Here is a 22,121-nt window from a genome sequence, read left to right as displayed (position 1 = left end):
TTCCAGATCCCCTCCGCCATGGGATCTCTGAGCGCACAGCCCCGCCCCGCCCCATCCCTGCTAAGCCCAAGAGCCAGGGTGGGCCGTCCTTTCCAGAAGGTGAGCTTCAAACCGCGGCATCTGCCGCGTCCACATTGTACACTAGGGTACGTGATGGGCCACGGGGGCAAAACGTCTTCAGCAACCTTGTGTGCCCCCGGCAATGTCATTGCCACTAGTGCGTCCCCGCGGAGATGTCCTCGCGCCCCTGCGCATCAACGACGCACCACGCGAGTCGGCGGCAAACGCAGTGGGGTCGCCTTGGAAAGCTGTCCATCATTCTGGCAAGAGGTGGGAATTCCCCTACCTATTTCGAGGGTTGACGGGGCGTGGCTCAGCGGGCGGAGCTTACAGGTGCTTCATAAAGGGGGAAAACCTTCTACTCTGTGTCTCCAGGAGAGGAAGATAGAAACCGCGCGTCACAGTCAGATACAGATTACGCTCCAGTACATCATCAGTTCACCTCCAGGAAGGATTCTGGATCTTCCTCTGCTATGGGATCTCTGAGCGCACAGCCTTGCTTTATCTTTGCCAAGCCCGAGAGTTAGGGTGGCTTGTCCTTTCCAGAAGCTGAGCTTCGACTGCGGCACCTGCTACGTTTATATTGGTAAGTGCTTCCTTTGCGGTTTAGTTTCTGTAAAATGAGCATCGTGGCCTACACAACCGGAGTATTTTCTACGAGTATGTCAGTAAGCGTTACCTAGCATGTTTTATGTACCCTGTTTATATTGTACAATAGGGGTACGTGATGGGCCACGGGATAAACGTCTCCAGCAACCTTGTGTGCCTTTGGCAATGTTATTGTTACTAGTGCGTCTTTGTGGAGATGTCCTCGTACTTCTGCGCATCAACAACACACCACCGGAATCGGCGGTAAAACGCAGTGGGGTCGTTTTGGAAAGCTGTCCGTCATCCTGGCAAGAGGCGGGAATTCCCTACCTACTTCGAGGGTGGACGGACCCTTTTCGAGACTCCTAAGAGGGCGACATGTAGTGTTTTTTAGAAGGTAAGACCATAGAAATAAGGAAAAGGGACTTTTCGGGGACTGGGATTCAAGGCGAGTGGGGTCACTGCAGTATATTTTGTCCAGAAGCTGTAGACTAGATCAGACTAAACAAACTCTGAACGAAGGTGCACAGTAAGAAATGCACAGTTCCAGCTGGAACCGTCCCAAAAAGAACTTCCCTTTCTCACCTCGATGCAGATCCTTCTTCGTCTCCCTGATATAATCGTCAGGGTTTCGGCACAGCACCTTCACCTTCATCCTGCTGCTAATCCAACAGCGTGGGCAACTGTGGGCATTACTGTATACAACGTGTGTCAGGAAGGGTCAAGGTTCAACCACTGATCTGACTATTCCCATGTGACCTGACAAAGGTAGGCACATGATTCTGGGGAGAAGGGGCCATCTTGAACGGAAACGACTTCAACGCTCAGCTCGTCCACCGAACGAGAAAGAGCGGAACGTGGCACTGCCCTGCGTTGCATTCAGAACGTGAAGGATATTTTGCACTACACTCGGTATTTTCAGTTTATTAATTTTCAAAAATGTGAATGAAAGAAATTGCAGTATTGGTGTTCAAAATTGCATGTAATTAAATTGAAAATAGCACTATTATATTACAGAAGCTAAACATATTGATTTTTTTCTCCCTATTTCTAGTGCACGTGTCAATTCTGTGGTTTCTAAGAATTTGCGTGAGACGCTGCTTTCAAGGTATCCTCTTCATTTGAGCGTTACTTTAAAGTCCGCTCTCTAGTTTTATCACAAACTGATGGGACGGGGACTACCAAGGATTATAGTTGACGAGGTGAAGCAACAGCGGCCGCCATAGTAATAGAGTAACGGTACAATGGAGCTGAAACGACTGCTCTCGGCACACGTGTCAATATTTTTCTTCCAGTCATTTCCTCTCATTGATATGCGTATTTAAGGTGGGTATTGTTACAGCAAAAAATAATGTCTAACGCACCACCTAGCGCAGACCCTTGCACATATCGATACATGGAAAACAGTCTTTTAATTTATACCCACTATCTGCGTGGTTTATGTTCGACTGCGCCTGGTTGTGGATGTTCACGCTGTTTTAATGACGCCTGGACGGGAACGTAGTTTTCACGGAACATACGTTGTCCTTCTTCCTTGTCCATGGAAGTCAGAGTGCAAAGGTCACGTCATTCAGCGGACTGATGCAACGTGCGCGTTTCTGTGAGCTGTCTAGTCGCAGGACACATTGCTGCAACTCCCCCTTCTCCAATGAGCAAGTGAAAAAGGCTCCTACACCTGGCAACACACCCCTGTTTTCTGATCTTCACCACACACACACCCGGGTTTGCTATCAATTCCAATAGTGCATCTTTGCTGATCTCTCTGTCATCTGCCAAGGTGCGTCAATCCCTTATGGCTTAGCATTCGTATAAATAGTCACCCCCTTCCGAGTTGCTCATACCGTCGTTATAGATAAATGCGCTTTTACCCACCCCTCGTGCAGCCTTAAACTCCCTTCTTACCAGAGGTCTGGACACGCGGAATGTCTGTGCTGAAGTCCCCCATTCCGGCTCCTGAGCGCCCGTCTCTCTTCAGACATGTCCGCTACGAGAACCTGCTGGCCGGCCTTAGCGGGGGCCTGGTGTCCACCCTGGTACTGCACCCCTTGGACCTGGTTAAGATCCGCTTTGCAGGTAACGTTTCTCACCTATCCCTCCTACCATTTTCTCACTCTTGCCTTTACGTGACGTCCCTCTTTGAGCACTGATGCTTACCATCTAAGAAAGAGAACGCTTTCACTGTGCCATGTAAGACCTGTAGTGGTTAAAATTGTGATGTTTGTGGCCCTACAACAGTTGGGCGGAAAAAGTTAGGGAAGAACATACCTGAAGCTTACAGGATTGGAAATATTTATTTGTTACATAAGGAGGATTGAAACAAGGTGTCACTGAACTCCAGAGATGTAGTATATTTTCCGTATAACCTATGTGGGAATTGTTTTCGTATTTGTCTGAGTGACCAGAAATGTGCTCTTATTTAGTTATGGGACACAGCGCCTACCAGTGTAATGGAAGAGGAGCTGTGAGAGAGATTCGCACAAATTATAGATGCAATTAACTATGCGACCGGTCCCATGTTATGTTCCCGTTTCATATCTCATGCTTAGTGCAGCAGTTGATGTCACCCGCTCTTAAAGAATCGAGTCTGGTAGGAGCGCTTGCTGTGGATGAAAGAGAGAAGTGGAACAAGTGAGTGGAAAAATTGGGTGGTTTACGTTAGCAGGTAGAGGTATTCCAGTTTTGGGGTAGAGGGACTAAAATATAATGGCAGGTACGAAGAACCAACCTAGTTAGAGGGGCAAGGTTTGCTGTGCACGATTACACCACAATCAAGCATTTGCAAAGCCAGTAGGTCTCACCTATGAGAGCTATTGGCTTTGCCAGTGTCATCCAGCCATGTTGTACACCCGCATGGCTGCTGTTTTGCATGGCTAAAAGTGGGTGCGGAGAGTGGAGAAGAGTGTTGTGGAGTTGAGGGTTGTGGAGTGGTGTGGAGAGGAGTGTCATTCAGGGTCGTAGAGTGGAGTTTCATGGATTGGCGTAGTGTGGAGTGCTGTGGACGATCATAGTGGAGTAGGATACTGTGGAGTGTCATAGAGTTGAGTAGAGTGACATAGAGGGGGCTAGTGTTGAATAGAGTGGAGTGTCTCACAAATGATAGACAGAAGCTGTGAAAGCGCAAGGAAAACAAATTAATAAAAACAAGAAAACCCTAGAGAGAATGAAAGGGAAAAAGCCACCCTTAATCTCACCCCAGACTGTCAGATAATGCATCTCACTTTGAAGTCAGGGAAAGAAAAGTAAACTCAAGCTCCCTTGGAAGACAGAGCCTGACATTGACCTCTGTCTTTGAATGCACAGCAAATGTGACAAGATAAGAACAACATTTAAAGGCATGTTTACAGAAAGCAAGCACTGTGGAAGAATACAGTAAATAGGGTTTGCTCCATTGGATGAACTAACTTGAACTGGACAGCCTAAAACAAATAAAGCCAGCTAATAGAAAGCAAGCAAATTTAGATGGAAACCACAAAGCCAGTGGCAACCAATCAGCAAGATCCATTCCTAGGTCCGCTTTCCAAATGTTCCCAAAATGTCTTTAGCAAACCAGACAGATGCACTGTTTAGTAGGCTTCAACCCTAAAAGAGGTAACTAAAAAGCCCCAGTAATCTATATGGCAACATGCAGTATGACATGATGCACCTAGTAATCTATATGGCAACATGCAGTATGACAAGATGCAATCAGATAAGTAAAATAATGCCAATTGGGCAAGAATGAAATTGGTGGTATGATCAGTAGCAATGTGTTAGACCTGACAGCATTAGGGTAGTCTCCCCCCCTAACTCTTTGCCTACCTCCTCCACTTTTCTGACCTCGTTAATGCTGACCTTAGGACTCTATGCACTTTACTACTGTTAACCAGTGCTAAAGTTTTTGTGCTCTCTCCTCTACATATGGCACTATTGGCGTATGCCCAGTTGGAATATTTAATTTACATATAAGTCCCTAATAGAGTGCATTACATGTGCCCAGGGCTTGTAAATTAAATGCTACTTATGAGCCTATAGCACTGATGGCACTACCCACTTACGTAGCCCTCTAACAATGTCTCAGGCCTGCCATTTCAAAGCCTGTATTGTGCAGTTTTACACTGCCATGTCAACCGGGTAAAATAACCCTTTTGCCAGGCCCAAACCTTTCCTTTCTAGGTGGTATGTAAGCGTACGACTGCTTGTATACTTATACTTGTGTGGGCTCCCAGCTATTTCATTTGTTAGTTTCAGTGTCATTTAAAAAACACTGCTTTCTTTTTGGGAGCAGGTACCAACTACTATATAATTACACTATTGTTCTTTATCTCTTGGTTTCAGGGACTACTTTTTTTATCTTTCTTGCTCGTGTTTTATTGTGTGTTTGCTTCAGGCTGAGCTGTTTGAATTTTATTGCAGCATTCATTCATCCCACCTCCTCCTCTCTCATTTGAAACATGATTTCACCATTCCTGCCTGTCTTTCCCATGCCCTCCCCTGACTGCACAGCCGCCGCAATTCATGTTTAAGCATGGCGGCTGCATGTCCTCCTTTTGTTTTTGCACAGCTGTAGAATTGGTAAGCATTTCTTCATCACAGCACACGCTTCATGGCCATTACGCTTCATCTTTAAGCGTCTGTGAAGTTGGTGCCACAATGATGAAATACTAACGGACTGTACATCTCACGCTATGTTTCCCGTGCATATTTAAGCAAGCTTGGACATTATTGAAAAAAAAAAGGTGCTCGTCCGCCATTTTTAACATAAAGTGCAGCAGCAGTGAAGCATGGCAGCCGTGCACCTTTCTTTTGTTTCTGCAATGTACAAGCTTATTTACATGGTGGCTGCATGCCTTTCTTTTGTTTTTGTGCAGCGCGCTGTTGAACTGGTAATCATTTCAGCATCACAGCAAGCTTCATGGCCGTCGCACTTCATCTTTAAGCGGCCGTGAAGTGGGTGCCGTAGTGATGAAATACTAACAAGTTCAACATCTCACGCTGTGTTTCCGGTGCATATTTAAGCAACCTTATACATTACAAGAAAAAAAGACAGGCGCGCAATCACCATGCTTACACATGAAGCGCAGCGGCCGTGAAGCCTGACAGCCGTGCATATTTCTTTTGATTCTGCAATGTACAAGCTTATTTACATGGTTTGTGCTTGCCTTTCTTTTGTTTTTTGGCAGCGCGCACTGTTGAACTGGTAAGCATTTCAGCATCACAGCACGCCTTATGGCTGTCACACTTCATCTTTAAGCAGGCGTGAAGTGGGCGCCACAATGATGAAATACTAATGAGATCGACATCTCACTCTGTTTCCGGTGCATATTTAAGCAAGCTTGTACATTGCAGGAAAAAAGAAAGGCGTGCGGCCGCCTTGCTTAAACATGAAGGGTGACGGCCGTGAAGCATGACAGCCGTGCCCCTTTATTTTGTTTCTGCAATGTACAAGCTTGTATACATATGCACCAGAAACATAGTGTGAGCACGCAATCACATTCATCCCGCCTCTCTGAGATCCCACCTACATCGAGGGGAAAAAAGGGTGTTCACACGTCACTATAGGGAATGTCTCTGGCCTTAACGCCACATCCTCATCCAGGTCAGGTTCGGAGAGGGGGAAGGGTTAATGCACCTGCTGCTGCAATGATCTACGAGCAAATCAAACCACTTTCAGTGCCGACTCGGCAACTCATTCTTTCAGCATGATAAAATAAGTGTCATTCAATTGTGTAGGACTGTCCTTTTACTTACAGCGCTAACACATTGTAAAACAGCCGGCGGTCAGAAAACCACTAGTGCCGTGACCTGACTGCGAGGTCTATTACGAGTTTCCCGCTGGGTTGGCGGGTGGAAACAGAGTTTCCGCCCACCGGTCCAGCAGGAAGCAGCCCACAACATTGATGCCGCTCATAATAGTGCTGGCAACAATGTTGCTATGCATTCGGTGCAGCAGCACCCGTTCCACTTTTCACTGTCTTCCAGGCAGACAGTGAAAAGCGCAACTGGGCTGGCCATGGGGGCCCCTGCATGGGCAGTGCAGGGGACATCTGCGCCCTGTCTCTGCCGGCTCTTACAAATGCCATGTAAAAGCCGTCGGAGAGGGGACTTGTAATCCCCAGGGCAGCGCTCCTGCAGCGCTGCCCTGGATGATTGAGACTGCCAGCACCACCAGGACATCGGCTGGCGAAAAAGTGACGGTGCCAGCGGTGCAACCTTGGCACATTCGCCACAGTAGTAATGTGGAGGCCGGGCCACCACAGCGAGTCTCGAGGTCCTAAGACTGCCAGACTTGTAATGAGGGCCCTGATGTGTGTACCGTGACAATCTTGCAGGGAGATGCACTTTAGTGTGTGTGCACTGCTCCTTCTGCTGTGTTTGAAATAATATTCCAGTATGCCTGCTAGGCCTTTAGTTTTATGGAAGGCCACTGGAATTATGTGGTAAGAAAAGTCCAGTCATACATTTACAACTCCAACAGCACTAACTCAAGCAAATGCAAGACTTATTGCATTGTAAATGCTTGTTAAACATATACCACCCTAAGGTGGGCCCTGGACAATCCAGAGGGCAGGGTGCAATGTATGTAAAAGTCTGGACATGTACTTTAAAGGTTTACGCGCCCTGGTAGTGTAAAACTCCAAAAGTCGTTTTTCACTACAGCACGTCTTATTTCTTCCTCGGGCTAACATTGGATTTATCTTTTTACATTTTATAAGTGTAATTTACAATCTAGAAGAGATACGTTTTGTGAGTTTGATGTCTCTGGAATCTCAACTTAAAATCACAACTTATGGTGAAGTCGTATTTTAAATTGTAATTTTGAAAAATGCCACTTTTAGAAAGTTGGTATTTTCTTCTTGCTTTAGCCAGTTGGTGCCCACTGCCCGACTCTGATCACTTGCCTGGGGTGGGTGACAACTGGAATTTGTGTATTCGTCTTAGACAGCCCCACACAGTGGGAGCTTACAACTGACTTGATGGTTCATCCTGGCAAGTTGAGTGGGGGGAGGTGGCCTCAGCCTCACTTAAATCTGAATAGGCTGTGTCCTCTTCCCCGCACGAAGGGCTGCATAACCCTCTGTAGTGAGTCTGGAGCCAGGACAGAAAGGGCTGGACTTCTGTGGACTTCAAAAACCTGCCTTTGCAGTCCGACCCCCCCCACTGCGGCACTTCCTCCACTTCAAAGGCCAAACTGGGTATACAAACTGGACCTCTGACACCAACAACTCAGTACACTTGTGCACCTGTGACTACCCTGACAGGAAGAAGGACTGTGGTGCAGTAGAAGTACTGCCACTCTGCTAGACTGCTGCTTTTCTGGACTTCTACCTTGCTGTGCTACCTGCTGTACCCATCTTTGGGTGAGAAGGACTGGACCTGCATCACTTGAACCCCGAGTGACTCCAAGTGCCATCCAACCGGTCTCCTGATCTGAAGTCTTAGTGACATACAAGACTCCCGCCAAACCACTGCTGCACCTGAACTCTGCCATCTGTGAGTCTGCCCTGCCAAGTAGTGCCACCCCAGTCCTGGACCCTTGGAAGTGAGGCCTAAGGTGCTTGCTCCATCAGAACCACTGCATCTGACGTTGCATGGACAGAACAAGCGTATCACTGCCTTTGAATAGATAAAACCGGTGCATTGCTTTTGGATCCAGCACTGCATCATTTCCTTTGGTGCAGAACCCCTGCTTCCCCATCGACGACAGCCTTGACAACGATAAACTCCGCATCGCAGCCCCTGTGCTCATTGGAACCAGCGTATCGCCTCAATGTCGGTGTGGACTGCGCTGGCACACGAACTCCATTGCATCTCAGCTCTGACACATCGCCACCGCTGCATGGGGAACTTTGAAGCATCTCCTCGACTGCGTAGTGAAAATCAACACATTTCCACTGCTGCAGGGATCAACACTGATGCTTCACGTGTGTTGCACCCCGCACCTTCGACACAGAATCAACCAGGATTAAGGTACCTTTTTTTGCGGGCCTCACTTGGTCCCTGTATCCAGCCCACACTCCATCGTGATCGATCTGAACTTTTGATTTTGTCCTGATCTGGCGTTACCAGGTGGCCTCAGTTGGCGCTTTTTGCTTCTAAACACTTTTCTACAGTTTATTCTTTAAAAATTCATATCTCAAGTTCTACTTATTGGGATTTTGTTATTTTGGTCTTGTTTTATTTATTATCAAGTTCTATTTTTTTAAACTGGCGTGGAATATTTTTGTTTGGTGTTTTCACAGTTTTACTGTTTGAGGTTTTGCACAACTACTTTACACTTTGCCTCTTGAGCTGAGCCTGACTGCTTTGTGACAGGCTACCAGAGGCTGAGCACAGGTTAATTTAGGGTGCGTTTATGACTTATCCTGACTAGGTCTGTAGTTCCTGGTTGATCAGGGTGCATACCTCTGTCAGCCGCAAACCCAATTTCTGACATTATGTAACTTTGTAAAGGCAGGGATACTGCCTCTTGCTTATAAATGCACCTCATTAATGGGAACAGAAGTAGGTCACCCAAGTATGAAAACCTGAGCACAAACTACACAATCATTAATGGTTCCGATTTCAACTACTACTGCTTGGCAAAGGATGCCAAACGTTTGAGCAGTGTTTTTCATTTTAAGGCCTTCTCAGACTGACCTCAGGGAGATGAGTACTAGCTAGTCAAGTCCTAGTTTGATCATGGATCAAATCCAGGCTATGTTGGAAGTCTGTAGTTCAAGCAAGCATATTAAAGCTCTTGTTAGGCTGCACTCATGAAAGAGCAAGGCAGAATAGGCCCTCCTCATTTTACCCACCTGTCCTCCATTTCCAGGAAAGCCTGATGCTTTTCTTAAATCCTAGAGACCCTTTCTAGTTTATATAAGGAGGCATTCCTCTGCCAGGCAACTTCCATTTTTTTTATTGTCAGTAGAAAATGGCAATTCAGGACTTTTGTAATGTTTACAATAATTTCTCTGTCAAACAGAATGTGCCTACTCCTGATTTGGTGACATTTATTCTCTGTGTATTTTATATGTTTAGAATTAGCCATGCACTGTTAATCCTAGTGCCTACAAGCTCTGTGTGCTCTTTGTTCCATCACTGACAGTCAAGCTTAGCATTTAAAGTAGCAGCTGTGCACTTGTGGGTGTCTTGTATGGTGCTCTAAAAACACTCTTGTTTATCATCTGTCTCCAGGTCTTCTAGGTTTATTGGATCACCAGTATGCGTAGTGCGACACCGAGCTGCTTTCTTAATCTGTGCTGTGTGTGTGAATCGTTGGCTTCAAAATATCAGTGATTAGTCTGTGAAAGGTGGAAATATGCCAACTGAAATCCTTTCTACACATTAGGAGTGTGTGTCATTAACTTTAATGTACTATTTGTTGACAATTAAAGAACATAGTTGCAGTTCCTTAATGACAGTTTATGACCTCTCATCTTGTGGAGCCTTCTGTTGCTAGTTATGACATCTGAGTTATTGGTTCCTGTGTTAGAATTCCCTTTTCTTCAGGACAGTTGCAGTGGGTCACGCTAACTGTCTTCGTTTCCATGTTGTGATGAGGCATGCTGTGTTACAAGTTCATCAACTGATTGTACAATCCCTTGTCATTTCATTCCTAGACTGTTGCAATAGTCTGTACTTGGGCGCCAGAAGATCGGTCTTGAACCGACACCAGGTCATCCATAATACAGCTGCCAGGCTTCTCTTTTCCCTCCCCAATTTCTGTTCATCCTCTCAGCTCCTAATCAAGCTTCACTGGCTTCCTGTTGAGAAGCACACAAAGTTTAAAGCACTGTACATCTCCCATAAGATCCTGTATAAACAAGGATCACCAATTGTTGCTGCTCTGATGCATTAATATTCCTCCATGACTGACGTCTGGCCCCTATCCTTAACTACAGAGGAGAAAGAAATGGGTTGACATTCTTTTCGTGTCTTAGCCCTACCGTATGGAATTCTTTACTGTCTTCGCTAAGAAAGACTCAAAACCAGTTAAGCTTTTAGAAGAAACTAAAGACCTGGTTGTTCTCTTCCTATGCCTAGCCTGTTTTTTCCTTTACTGTTGTCATCATTCTTGTGACTAGCAACGGGAATCCCCCTATTTGGGGCATTCGTGCACTTTATAAATTTTTTAACATAGCATAACATTTATTTAGCACCTGCACTTTGGAAGGATGATCTTCAGTCACTTGTGTAGACTTATGTGTCATCTGTGTTTGAGCATTTCTGAAAGCCTAAAAAAACAGACTATTCTGTGCTGTTAGTGGTAGTATGAAGAATGCAGTAATGAATATGATACACAAACTTCACAGGTTTGATCTGTCTTACGTATCATATGTAAGTTCAGCAAAGTGGAAACAGGCAGAATTCCTTTGCAAAATGGTTTGAGTACACTGTAGCCTGTGATGGAGTTAGATTATGATGAGAATAAGAAGTTGAAGATCATGCAAGTTGTAAACAGAAAGCTAGAACGAATAGTAAAACTAGTTGAGGGTTCCCTGTGGAAATATTTTTTTTGTTTTTGTTTAGGGGAGCGCAAATATACTTTCAGTTGCAACAGTAATAAATGCTTTGCTATTTTTGAGGGATATTTATCATGAAAATCTATCTGTAAGTGAACTTAATGACCAAGGTCTGTTGTACTGTTGAATGGGAAAGCATAATCAATTGTATTTTCTGTGGAAAGAGGAAGAAAAGCCTGGTTGACGTCTACAATAGTAGAAAAGATATATAAGCATAACCTACAACACATGTCCTGTAGAAAACGCACAGATCACAGTTCCCAGTTCACCAGTTTAGGGCATGCTTAGTGTAATACACAAGCAAAACCTGAAATCAGAAAATGGTATATTAATTTTAAGTTGGGAGGGTACGAATTGGTGACAATATGTGATTGAAATGTACAAATAATAGAAGACATGTTGGTTGCCTAATGAGTCAGTATCCTTGTCCAGATCTGACCATGTGCTCTATTTTTTGTGCAGGATTTTTAAATGAAAGAATTGAGATAATTAAGTCCAATTTTCTTATCAGGAAATGTTAACCTGATTACCAGTGGACTAGAATTATTATATTCCCCAGAAGGTATAAATGTTTATCATGTATTTACATTTTATAAATCTTTTCTGCACATATTTTAAATGTTATTTTATACTTGTGTACAGTAAATATATGTGGCTATTTTAACCAAATACATTAAATTGAATCGAGAACAGGAGGAAGATAACCTTTGTGGTTAGGTTTGTTGATGGAGTTTGGATTTAATTTAGCCCAAATTTTAGAGGATTATTTGAATAATACTTGATATTAAACATGTACACCGTTAGATCAGGCACATATGGTGAATTCCCTTTGACATTTTCAGGTTCTGTGATACTTCAACACAATTTAGAATCAGATTTTCTGTTGAGATATGTGACAAAAAGCAGATTAAATATTAAAGTGATTCTGTGAGAAGAAATTGTTGACTACACTGCACATGAGCAGGTATTACAGTATAGCACATTAGAAATGGGAGAAAGATGGGTCTTTGAGATTTTACAAGAGACGGCATGTTTCTAAATTTGTTTGTAAAATTAGAGAGTACCGGTTACACCGAAAGTCCGTAATGTTTCTGTTCCTACTTGTCTGAGAAAGCTAATATGTTAGAATTGCAGAAAGTGTCCAATATGTTATAACTATTGAGGGGGAAACCAGAAGATGGAATGCTGTACCGTGAGTTGCTTGAAAACTTACAGGCATGATAAGATTGTTCATTGATCTATCAACATTAAATATGTGTGGAAAGTTAAGGACAAGCATCCTTTAACTGGCATTGGTGAGATGGGGCCATGTTAGTGGGTTCTGATCTCTTTATGACTTTGGACCTTTTGTCAACTTACCATCAAACAGAATAGCATCCAAAGTATAAATATCATTTATATCACATTTGTAAATAACCAAAACTAACATAAATAATAGGAGATAATTGATAGCCATGAAGAGAAGGATGTTGGAGAGTTAGTGTGTTAAGCCTGTGAAAACATGGACATGTAAGATTATGCAAAACGTTTTGAACAGTGGTTGTGTAAAAGTGAGCTTAAAAAACTTTAATTGCAAATAGAGACAGTCTAAGTATGAGCTGGTTTTACAAGATCATTTTTCAAATAGACCAGAGTATAAGGTGGAAAGTGGCACCAAAAATGCAGTGTTAAAATCACTCATGACATTTTATGACATCACTCATGACATCTCAGATGCCATCATTGAGGTCATCACTGATTACATCATCCAGTTAGTGTGCTAGTTTGTGTTACAGTTTACATAGTGGTAGGTATCTACTGTAATACATTTCTACCTAAATTTGTAGAGCGTGGGTCCTGTTAATAGGTGTTAGTGTTTACAAAACTCATGTACTCCTAATGCATTATAGCTGTGTAGAGAGGTATTGAACACATTATAAATCTTTGCATTCAAGAATAACTCCCCTCATTGCATTTACATATAGAATTGTTGCATTTATGTATGGTAATTAAGTATTACTTTACTTAAAAAAAAAAAAAAAAAATAGAAATTCACTGAAAAAACACAGGTTAAAGTAAAATTTTATAGTTAGGTAAATTTGTCAATGACAGCATTAACGTTTTGAACACCAAAAAACAAGCAAAAGAAATTGTTCAGTTATAGTTAGCGCTAACTATAACTTGCGTCCTTACCATGCGCTGCCTACGTTCAGTTCAGATTTTACATGCACAAAACCATAGAAAGTCAGCAGATATACTTATCTCAAGAAACTATAACTCATATAATTTCTTGAGATAAGTATAACTATAACTGCTGAATTTCTATGGTTTTGTACATGTACAATCTGAACCTAACTATAACCTAGCTATAACATGCCTCTAACCTTTGTTTTTTTTGTGTGAATTTCCAATGTTTTTTAAAAATTTCTATTTCCTAACTATAACTCCACTGTAATCGCAGTCACCCAACCCCGTGCTGCACACTGCCTTCGTTCCCATGCCAGGGAGGGGTTACGCAGCCTCCATCCCCATGCCAATTTTGGCCCCTGTGACCCCATCCCCTGGGGCCCACCACATTTTGTAGGGGACAGAGGTAGGCACATAGCCCTCATCCCCAGTCCATAATTAGCCCAGGGGACCCCATTCCTTGGGGCCCAATGCTTAATTTTTGAGGGAGGGGCAGGGATGTGGAATTCCTATCGCCCGAAGCACGGGACATATTGTTTAGGGTATTTTTATTTTGTCCTTGGGACAAGTAGACCCAACCCCCTGCAGCACAAACACTTTGGCTGCAAGTTTACAGAGAAGGGAATTGTCTGCAGTTGAGGTAATGTGTGCCCATTTGTTAATGCTGTTCGAACTTGTATTTATGGTTCATTAATGAAAAGCCTTCATTATTAGGGTGAGCACTGAAAACGTTTTAAGGTCACAGTGCACCACTGGCAGTGATTCCAGTAAAAAAAAAAAAAAAAAAGTGTACACACATGTTTGAAAAGTTTAACAATATGAGACTAAGTATAATGCTCCCAGAATACTCTCTGGTTTGATGGAAATGTTTGCAGAAGCTTGTAAGCAAGAGTTATGATTCTTTGTTTTCAAAATAAAATGTTCAGAAATAAATGCAAGCATGACATTTTTGCTGTTATATCTTTGAAGCGTCACTTAGTTAAATGTGTTGATGCATGCTAGTATTTCCAAATATATTCCTAATGGAAAAATCTGTGTAACCATTTTCACCACGATTTTGGGAAGCATGAAAATAAACAAGCACTGGCAAAGCCAACCAATCCAACATTCTGTTGTGAGCCTTTTAGTTTTGTCAATGCGTTTCTTATTTTCACATAGCTTTTGTAAGACTCTATTGTTGTGGGAGCTGCCAGGCCCTCACCACAGTAACAAACACTGGCAAAAAGAAAAAAAATGTTTTTGGTCTCAAAAAGCACACATTGCCACCAGTGGCATAACAAAGGCCCCACAGCCTCCTTCAAAGGGGCCCCCTCAGCACAGCCCCTGCCCAGTGAGTCTGGAGGGGGGGCCCTCCATGTTTTTGCCGGGCCCCCAGCCCCCAGGTTCGTTACGCCACTGATTGCCACAGTAGTTCCTGGCACTGAACAAATCTACTTTGTGTGCCAATATGCTTCTTGTGGAATAACTCCAAAACCACTGAACAGATTTATGCCAAATTACAAGAGGCATTGGCAAAGCCAATAGGTCTTGCCTGTGCAAAGTCCTTTGACTTGTCAATTTTATTTTTACATATTGCAGAACAATTGATCTGCTGTGCAGTATAACTTAAAGTTAAAAAAATAAAGGCACTATGACATGGATAATGGTGGCTGTGTCATATCGCTTTTTAAAAAACATTTTAAGCCATGTCGCACAGCAGTTCAGCTGCTGTGCGACATGTAAAAAAACATTGACAAAGCCAATAGATTTTGTATAGTCGTAACCTTTTGCCTTTGCCAGGGCTTGTTCTTAATTGGGTTGTGTGAGTGCACGCCGCACTACTGAATATTAAGATTTATGAGCCTACGCTACCGCCACATCATTGATTCTTCCCGTTAGCTTTTGGGAGTACTTCAAGAGTGCAATTTTGCAGGAACTATTTGTCTATTGAGTTGCTTATAAATGAGACAACTGATTTTTTTATTTAGATTTCTTCATTTTCCCCAAAACTGGATGATTCTCGCTCTCTTTCTCCCTCTCTCTCTCCATGTATATAGACACCCACACACAAGTGGACTTGAGATATATAAGTGGGAGATGAAAAACTTTAATACAAAGTATGTAATGCCAGTCAGAGAACTTGACAATTTCAAGTATTCTTTCAATGTTTGAACTTTTCACAGGTTTTTTTTCACTCATGCTGTCACTCTCCCTTTTGCTTGCCTACCATCTCTCCCACTGATCCAAGGTGTCAGTTTTCTGCTGACATCACCCCTCCTCTCATGATGTTTAATTTATGGCACATGATGGTTTTTAGTGGCTAAGAGTGCAGAGTTAGTGAATTAACACATACCACGTGCATTTTAAGGTTGTCACTTTGTAATAAACAAGTGATATGGAATAAGAGTAGATATTTAGGATTGGGAAGAATGGTGGGCTGTGCTGTGCATATCCAAGCATAGTACACTGACAAAATCAGCTGCCTGTATTTTACTATTGTCAGTCAGTGGGAGAGTCTTGGAGCTTTAAGTAGCACTACGTAAAAACATGCCTAAATATAATTTTATTCTAAATGCCATTGCACTACCCTGAACCCATCATAATATATTTAAAAAAAATGTGTATCTCTTTATTTTTTCTTTGTTTCTTTGAGTCTCTGTTCAACCTATTTTATTGTGAGATTGCTCTGATTTATTATTTTTTCTTTGCATTCTTTGAACTTTCTTCGAATAGTGCAATGTTCAGAAAGTAGAGCGCTGCAAGGTCGCTCTTGCACGTCTGTGGGTGCTGCATACGGATACCACCTCAGTGGTTGGAGTAGGCATAACCGTGCTAATATAATAGGTTGTAAGTGTGGGTCTGGCGTTAGTGGTTGTGGCTGGTGCAAACATGTAGCTGCAGCGAGAGGTACATGGCGGGTTCACATTAAGAGAGGTATACGTGGCAGTTTGACAAAGTGGAGAGAATATGTTAGCCTGGCAAATACATACATGAAGAAGGTAATATTATTTTTGCTTTAAGCACGTGGAGATTAAAAAAAAATTATAGAGCGCAAATGTGACCTGAAGGTTTTGGAGCACTTTACAGTAGCAACAGTTACATTATACAAGGACACATTCATTTTTCACACACTGGGAGACTGATTGATGTGGCCAGAAACATAGGTTGCTGAGCCGACTCCGACACCCGATCCTGGTTTCCCAGTCTCCAACTATAGCAGTGATGGAGAGTTTGTGGCGTAATGACCAGAGCTGCCGACTTTGGAGCTGGGAACCAGATTTGAGTCTCTGCATCGGCTCAACATCCTGTTATTCTGGACAAATTACTTAAGCTCCCTGTGCCTATCAAAAAACATTAATTTGTCCTTTTGCACTGTAATTGGAGCTCATGTAAAGCGCTCAGAAACCTTCAGGTCGTGATTACGCTATATAAATTGTAACAAAAATAAATAAAATAAAAACCTAGCCTTGGTGTTCAACAGTCTCTCTCTTTAAACTAAGACGTGCATTTACACAGTCTAAAAACAAGGACCGGAAATTATTTTATTTTTCCTTTAGGACCTTCCTTTTAATCTTCCTGCCTAGCATGGCCGCAGTGTATCCCTGGTGATGCAAATTAGTTTATCGAGCCCCTGGTTTAAGTTCCCTTTAGATATCACAGAGTTTTTCTTTTTTTTTCCTTTTTAGTACCTGCGAGGCTGGAGAAGCCGAAAGTGGGGTAGAACGGAGAAAAAAAGTGGTCCATTAACAAATGCGGGTGTAAAGATATCCTGCAAAACAATGCAATCTATTGAGTTCTTCATCTCAAAATAAAATAAAAAAGTAACTTTGCAGGCACTTTGTTGCTGGGTACCGAAAGCAGTACTTGATCCAGGCTCCACTGCAGGACCAAAAAGGTTGTGCCGACCAGCAGAGTGATTTGCAAGCCAGCCAATGGTAAGTGAGGAGGTAGCCACGTGGAAGCCAACCAATACAAGGTTAAGTGATGTGGGAGCCACCTTGTGGTGGATATAGATAACTATGGGGTAGGTTCTAAGCCCCGTTTAAGATTTTTTTTTTTTAATTAACAAAAGACTTTGCAAGCGTGCGCTGTACAGGCAAAACCTAAAAAGGGCTCTTTCTGGACCAAGATCTACCTTTCTGTTAAATTTGGGGTAATTCTGTTCAGCAGTTCGGACTGTAGTCATGTCTAAAATCCCAATGAGCAATTGCATGGGGAAACCATGTATTTTTGGGCCTTCCCCTTTTCTCGGCCCGCTTGACAAATCGCCCCAAAACTTTCCAAACAACCGCCGAACTGACTAGTAAACTACTTTTGGATATTTTGTGAAGATTCGTTGAACAGCGCCAAATTTATTTTCAAAAACAAAATACACTTCGTCTATGGAAATGGCAAAGTTGGAATTGTACAGTGCAGTGGGAGAAGTTACTTCAATGTCAGATCTCGGTTTATCCTTGAGAATCCATATGACCCCATTGATTGTTTCCCATGAGGCAGGTATAAGAGGCCTGTAAAACATTTAGAAGCCAGAATAGCGATGATCAGAGGAAATCTAAATTCAATTTGGTTAAAGGGCAGTGGCAAGCAGTATTGTGTCTCGAGAATGACTCTACAATGGTAAGTAAACTGTCAGACAAAGGGAAACATTGTCCTGCAGACAGGAGAACAACACATTAGAGATGCTTCAAGACAATTTGGGGACAGGACTTGTTATCAACTTATTACAAGGGAACAATATTTGAGGAGTATTCTAGACTTTTATGACCTTTTGGAGAGTTGGAGTAATCTGGGAACTCTGGATCATGAAGAAAGCTAGTTTCTCAGAGCTGAACATCCATGCGTTCCAAATTTGTATCATCTACCTAAGATCCAAAAGAATGCGGAGGTCCCACTAGGGCATCCGATTTGGTTGTCAAAGGGAAGCCTCTTGTAAACAATTCAATATTTGTTCATTTTTTCTCCTGTTTCCTTTTGTCAAGGACTTAAATTCCTATATAAAGGACACAGCGGATTTTATGAGAGTAATTGGCGGTATCCAATGGGAAGATAATTTTCTGTGGATAACTCTAGACATAACAAGCCTATGCACTTGCATTTCACATGAGCAGGGTCTGAGGGTAGTGGAATTTTACTTGAAGAGTTAACCACTTAAGTATCTGGAACATAATCCTACGATTTTTGGACTGATCTCTTCCTGTTTGAATCACAACATATTTCTCTTAGCAGGACAGCTGTGTCAACAGTGACAGGGGACCGCTATGGGCATGTGGTTCATCCACCGCTTTGCCAATCTTATGTTGGTTGATGGGATAAGAACATGTCCTGGGCAGGGGAAAAAGATCCTTTGGTGAAGAATGTTGTCCTTTGGGTACAAAATATTGATGATCTCATTATAGTATGGAGGGGAGTTAGCTGAGGGGTACATTGAGAGCTAAAATCACAATACCCTGCATATCCATTTCACTAGCCGGATCAGTGAGACATTGGTACCTTTCTTGGATCTACTACTCTATGTATGGGAGGATAAGTTACATACAACGCTTTATCACTAGCCAACAGCGGGCAATTCTATTCTGCACTCTCATAGCCTGATTAGAAGTATACCGTACGTTGAGTAGCTGCATATTAAGCATAATTATTCTTCACAAAGCTAATAAACACAGGCAGAAAAAGATGCTCTGATTAGGTTTGAGCAAAGAGGTTATCGCAGAGGGGTACTTTGTCAAGCAGCAGAGGTGTAGTCTGTTGATAAGCAACAGCTATTATTGCAGCATCCTATTGGTGGAGAGCATGAGGATGATTTGGTAAGGCTGATCACAGATGATTCGGCTGATTACACACATCTTTACAACAGTCTCAAGAATAATTGGAAGGTTTTACAGACCAACCATGTGATAGGCCCTAGCCTGCCATCCGCACCACGGGTGACCTGTAGGAAGAGCACCTCTCTGAAGGATTTGTTGGTCCATAGCCACTATTGTTACAGCAAGAAAGAGAAACCTAGGACCACAAGATATTTTCCCTGCAGTCGCTGCAAAGCACTAAACAGAGTACAAAAGCCAAAGATTATGAAGTGCTAAGGAAACGGAGGAAGAAATTCATCACTATGCTGTTGAATTGCAATTCCAACTATGTGGTGTATTGTCTTACCTGCTCATGTGACAGGAATTTGTTGACAGGACGGTGCACTCAGCTTAAAAGAGAATGGCGTGCATGATGTCGGGAACATGCCTCTCCAGTCGTTCAGCTCTGTTTATCCATGAATCGTTGCAAAAAGAAGTGAAACATGGCTTCTTATGTCATTGTGACTACCATCCTTATGGGAGAGATTTCCACTGATTAAAAACCTCTTTTATATTGTAAGTAGGATAATCAGGAGGTGTGCCAGTGAGGAGCAAAGGTTTTTATTCTGCAGGTGTCTTTGATCCATGTCACATATAGCCTGATTGGCAGTACTGTGTGCCTGTTTATGAGTAGTCAATAAAGTTATGGCAAACAGGAAAACTATGGTAAAATGTCCATTAGGAAATGCAGAACTGATATGTACCAACTCAAGACCCTAAAGATTAAGGGCCTCATTACGAGTCTCTTGTCTGTCTCTTTTGACTGCCAGACACGCAGTGGCGTATGGACCACCACCAAATGCAGTGGTCTGAACGCCACATTATGACCACGGCAATTGCGCTGCAGTCGACCATCGGCAGGATCAGTCGTCCCGGCGGTCTGGTGGTCATGATGGTCCTAATCTGCCAGGGCAACACTGCAACCAGTGCTGCCCTGGGGATTACATCTTAGTTCTCCGCCAGCAATTTCATGATGGTTTCAACGCCATAAAAAGGCTGGCAGAGAACAGGTGCAGGGGGTCCAGAGGGGCCCCTTCACTGCCCATGCACTTGACATGGGCAGTGCAGAGGCCCCCCTGGCCAGCACATCACAGTGTTCACTGTCTGCTTTGCAGACAGTGAACAATGCGTAGGTGCTGGTGCACTCTGCGCACTACAGCATTGCCACCGGCTCTATTACGAGCCAGAGAAACTTGGGTTTCTGCTCGCTGGCCCAGCGGGAAACTTGTAAGGAGCCCGGTGGGGAGGATGCCACAGTGGCAGCAACCTACCCATCGGGATTCCGGCGGACAGGCTTTTCCACCCGCCAAAATCATAATAAGGCCCCAAGTGCCAGGGTAGAAAAAAGTCACCAGGCAACCAGACTGAAAGTATCCAATTTCGATGCATTGCGAGGGACCTCCATCTGGTAGGCATTCCATTAGTTTTTCCTTTATAACTTCTCCAGTCTTCTTTGGGTACCTCTTGTAAAGTAATCCCTCCCTGTTACTAGGCAGAAGTTCTCTTTATCTAGAAGAGACATCAGAAGTTGGTGTCAGTCAACGTGTTATTGTCAAAATAAATCACAAAATAGATGTTATCAATATTTTCCTATCGCTTCTGCACCCCATCCACTTCAAGGTGCCTCCCATTATTATAGGCAGTGTTAATAACAATTTGATTTTTCATGTGTTAGCCTTCCTAATTTTTTTTCTCTGAAATGTCATCTCAGACAGTACTTAAATAAGGTTTTTACTCCTTGAATTGTATTTGTTTAATTGTGCCTTCCAGGTTTGTTTGGGATGGAAGCATTCTTGTTGACTGTCCACAGAAAACAAGCAAATGTTATTGAACAGAACAGGAAGATTTTAATCAACCACTTGGCCTGTTGAGTGAAAGTGGCTGGGTCGCTTTCCAGTGTTTCAGTACGTTGCTCGATTCAGCGAGACAAAGCATTTTTTTGATGTCCTTTCTGGCTTTATTACATTCAGTTAAGTTTTGGCCCCGCAGTAAGCTAGAAGGATTGGTTGAGAACAGCACTATTGCCAACTCTTGTACAGACAGAAAAGAGTGTTTCTGAAAAGCACATTATATTTTCTCAGTCATCACGAAAAAGCAGGAGTAGAGTAACAGCATTCGTCGGTCTTCATTTTCATCTTACTAGCCCACACAACTGATGTTAAATCATTACACCAGTCAGTTTTGGTTTGCACCATCACGCCACAGAAGTTAATAAAACGCACCCAGAGTTGTGATAATTGTTTAATTTCAACTAACCATAAATCTGCTGTGGGGAGATTGCCCTTTAAAAAATACTCTATGCATCAAACCAGTGTACGCTGTTACACAAAAAAACAACTATCATAAAAACCATTCAACTGTAATATCTTCCAGGAAAAGAGGAAGAGACTCGAGTCCTGAAATAACATTGAGTTTATTCAGAACCAGATACCAGCACTCCATGTCTCTGTCTGCCATCTCCAGCCTAGCAGAATGGAGGCTGGATCTGACAGAACTATGCTGTCCAGAACTCACAGCGGCATGGCACCATGGTGATACAATACACGACTTAACACTCTAGGCATAACAACATAAATAAAAAACTAACTCATAATGTAACTTTTAGATTAATCATTAGGATTCGCCTGCACAACGCTTGTGTTGTGCTTGCGAAGTCTTATGTTACTAAAAAAAAAGTTCTTAAAAGGGACTTAGAACCCGCCCCTTCTTCCCCCTTTACTTACCTGAACTTCCCGTTTGGTCATTCAAATGTCCCCCCCAACTTACATTCTTTTTAATGACCTGCAGGTCCCTGCCTGCTCTTCTGTTCTGCTTTCTTTTCTGCTTTTGCCGTCACGTGGAGTGTGGCCGAAGTACACCTTCCGTTTTTGTTATTTGTTATTGTTTATATGCGAAAAGATTATTGAACGCAAGTCAATTCGTGTGGAAATGTGTGTAAACATGTCAGCCATCTTGCAATGGAGTGCAGATGTAAAGCAAGCAACACGTGGGCATACTAATT

At 42.9% G+C, this 22,121-nt stretch overlaps 2 protein-coding genes across 2 annotated transcripts in view; one reads left to right on the top strand and one right to left on the bottom strand.

The window, feature by feature from the left end:
* DCAF13 (DDB1 and CUL4 associated factor 13) overlaps window positions 1-1,394 on the bottom strand; it is a 283,160-nt gene extending 281,766 nt beyond the window's left edge. Inside the window, exon 1 of the mRNA XM_069220596.1 lies at window positions 1,234-1,394. Within this exon, the coding sequence (XP_069076697.1) occupies window positions 1,234-1,303 (70 nt within the window). The 5' untranslated portion in view covers window positions 1,304-1,394. The remainder of the gene's footprint in view (window positions 1-1,233) is intronic.
* Window positions 1,395-2,203: 809 nt separating this feature from the next.
* The window catches only part of SLC25A32 (solute carrier family 25 member 32), a 121,336-nt gene continuing 101,418 nt past the window's right edge, over window positions 2,204-22,121 (top strand). Inside the window, exon 1 of the mRNA XM_069220598.1 lies at window positions 2,204-2,721. Within this exon, the coding sequence (XP_069076699.1) occupies window positions 2,571-2,721 (151 nt within the window). The 5' untranslated portion in view covers window positions 2,204-2,570. The remainder of the gene's footprint in view (window positions 2,722-22,121) is intronic.

Source organism: Pleurodeles waltl, chromosome 2_2, assembly GCF_031143425.1.
Source record: "Pleurodeles waltl isolate 20211129_DDA chromosome 2_2, aPleWal1.hap1.20221129, whole genome shotgun sequence".
NCBI classification, from domain to species: Eukaryota; Metazoa; Chordata; class Amphibia; order Caudata; family Salamandridae; genus Pleurodeles; species Pleurodeles waltl.
The sequence above is the reverse complement of the archived record's forward strand: the minus strand, read 5'-3'. Positions and strand labels throughout refer to the sequence as shown.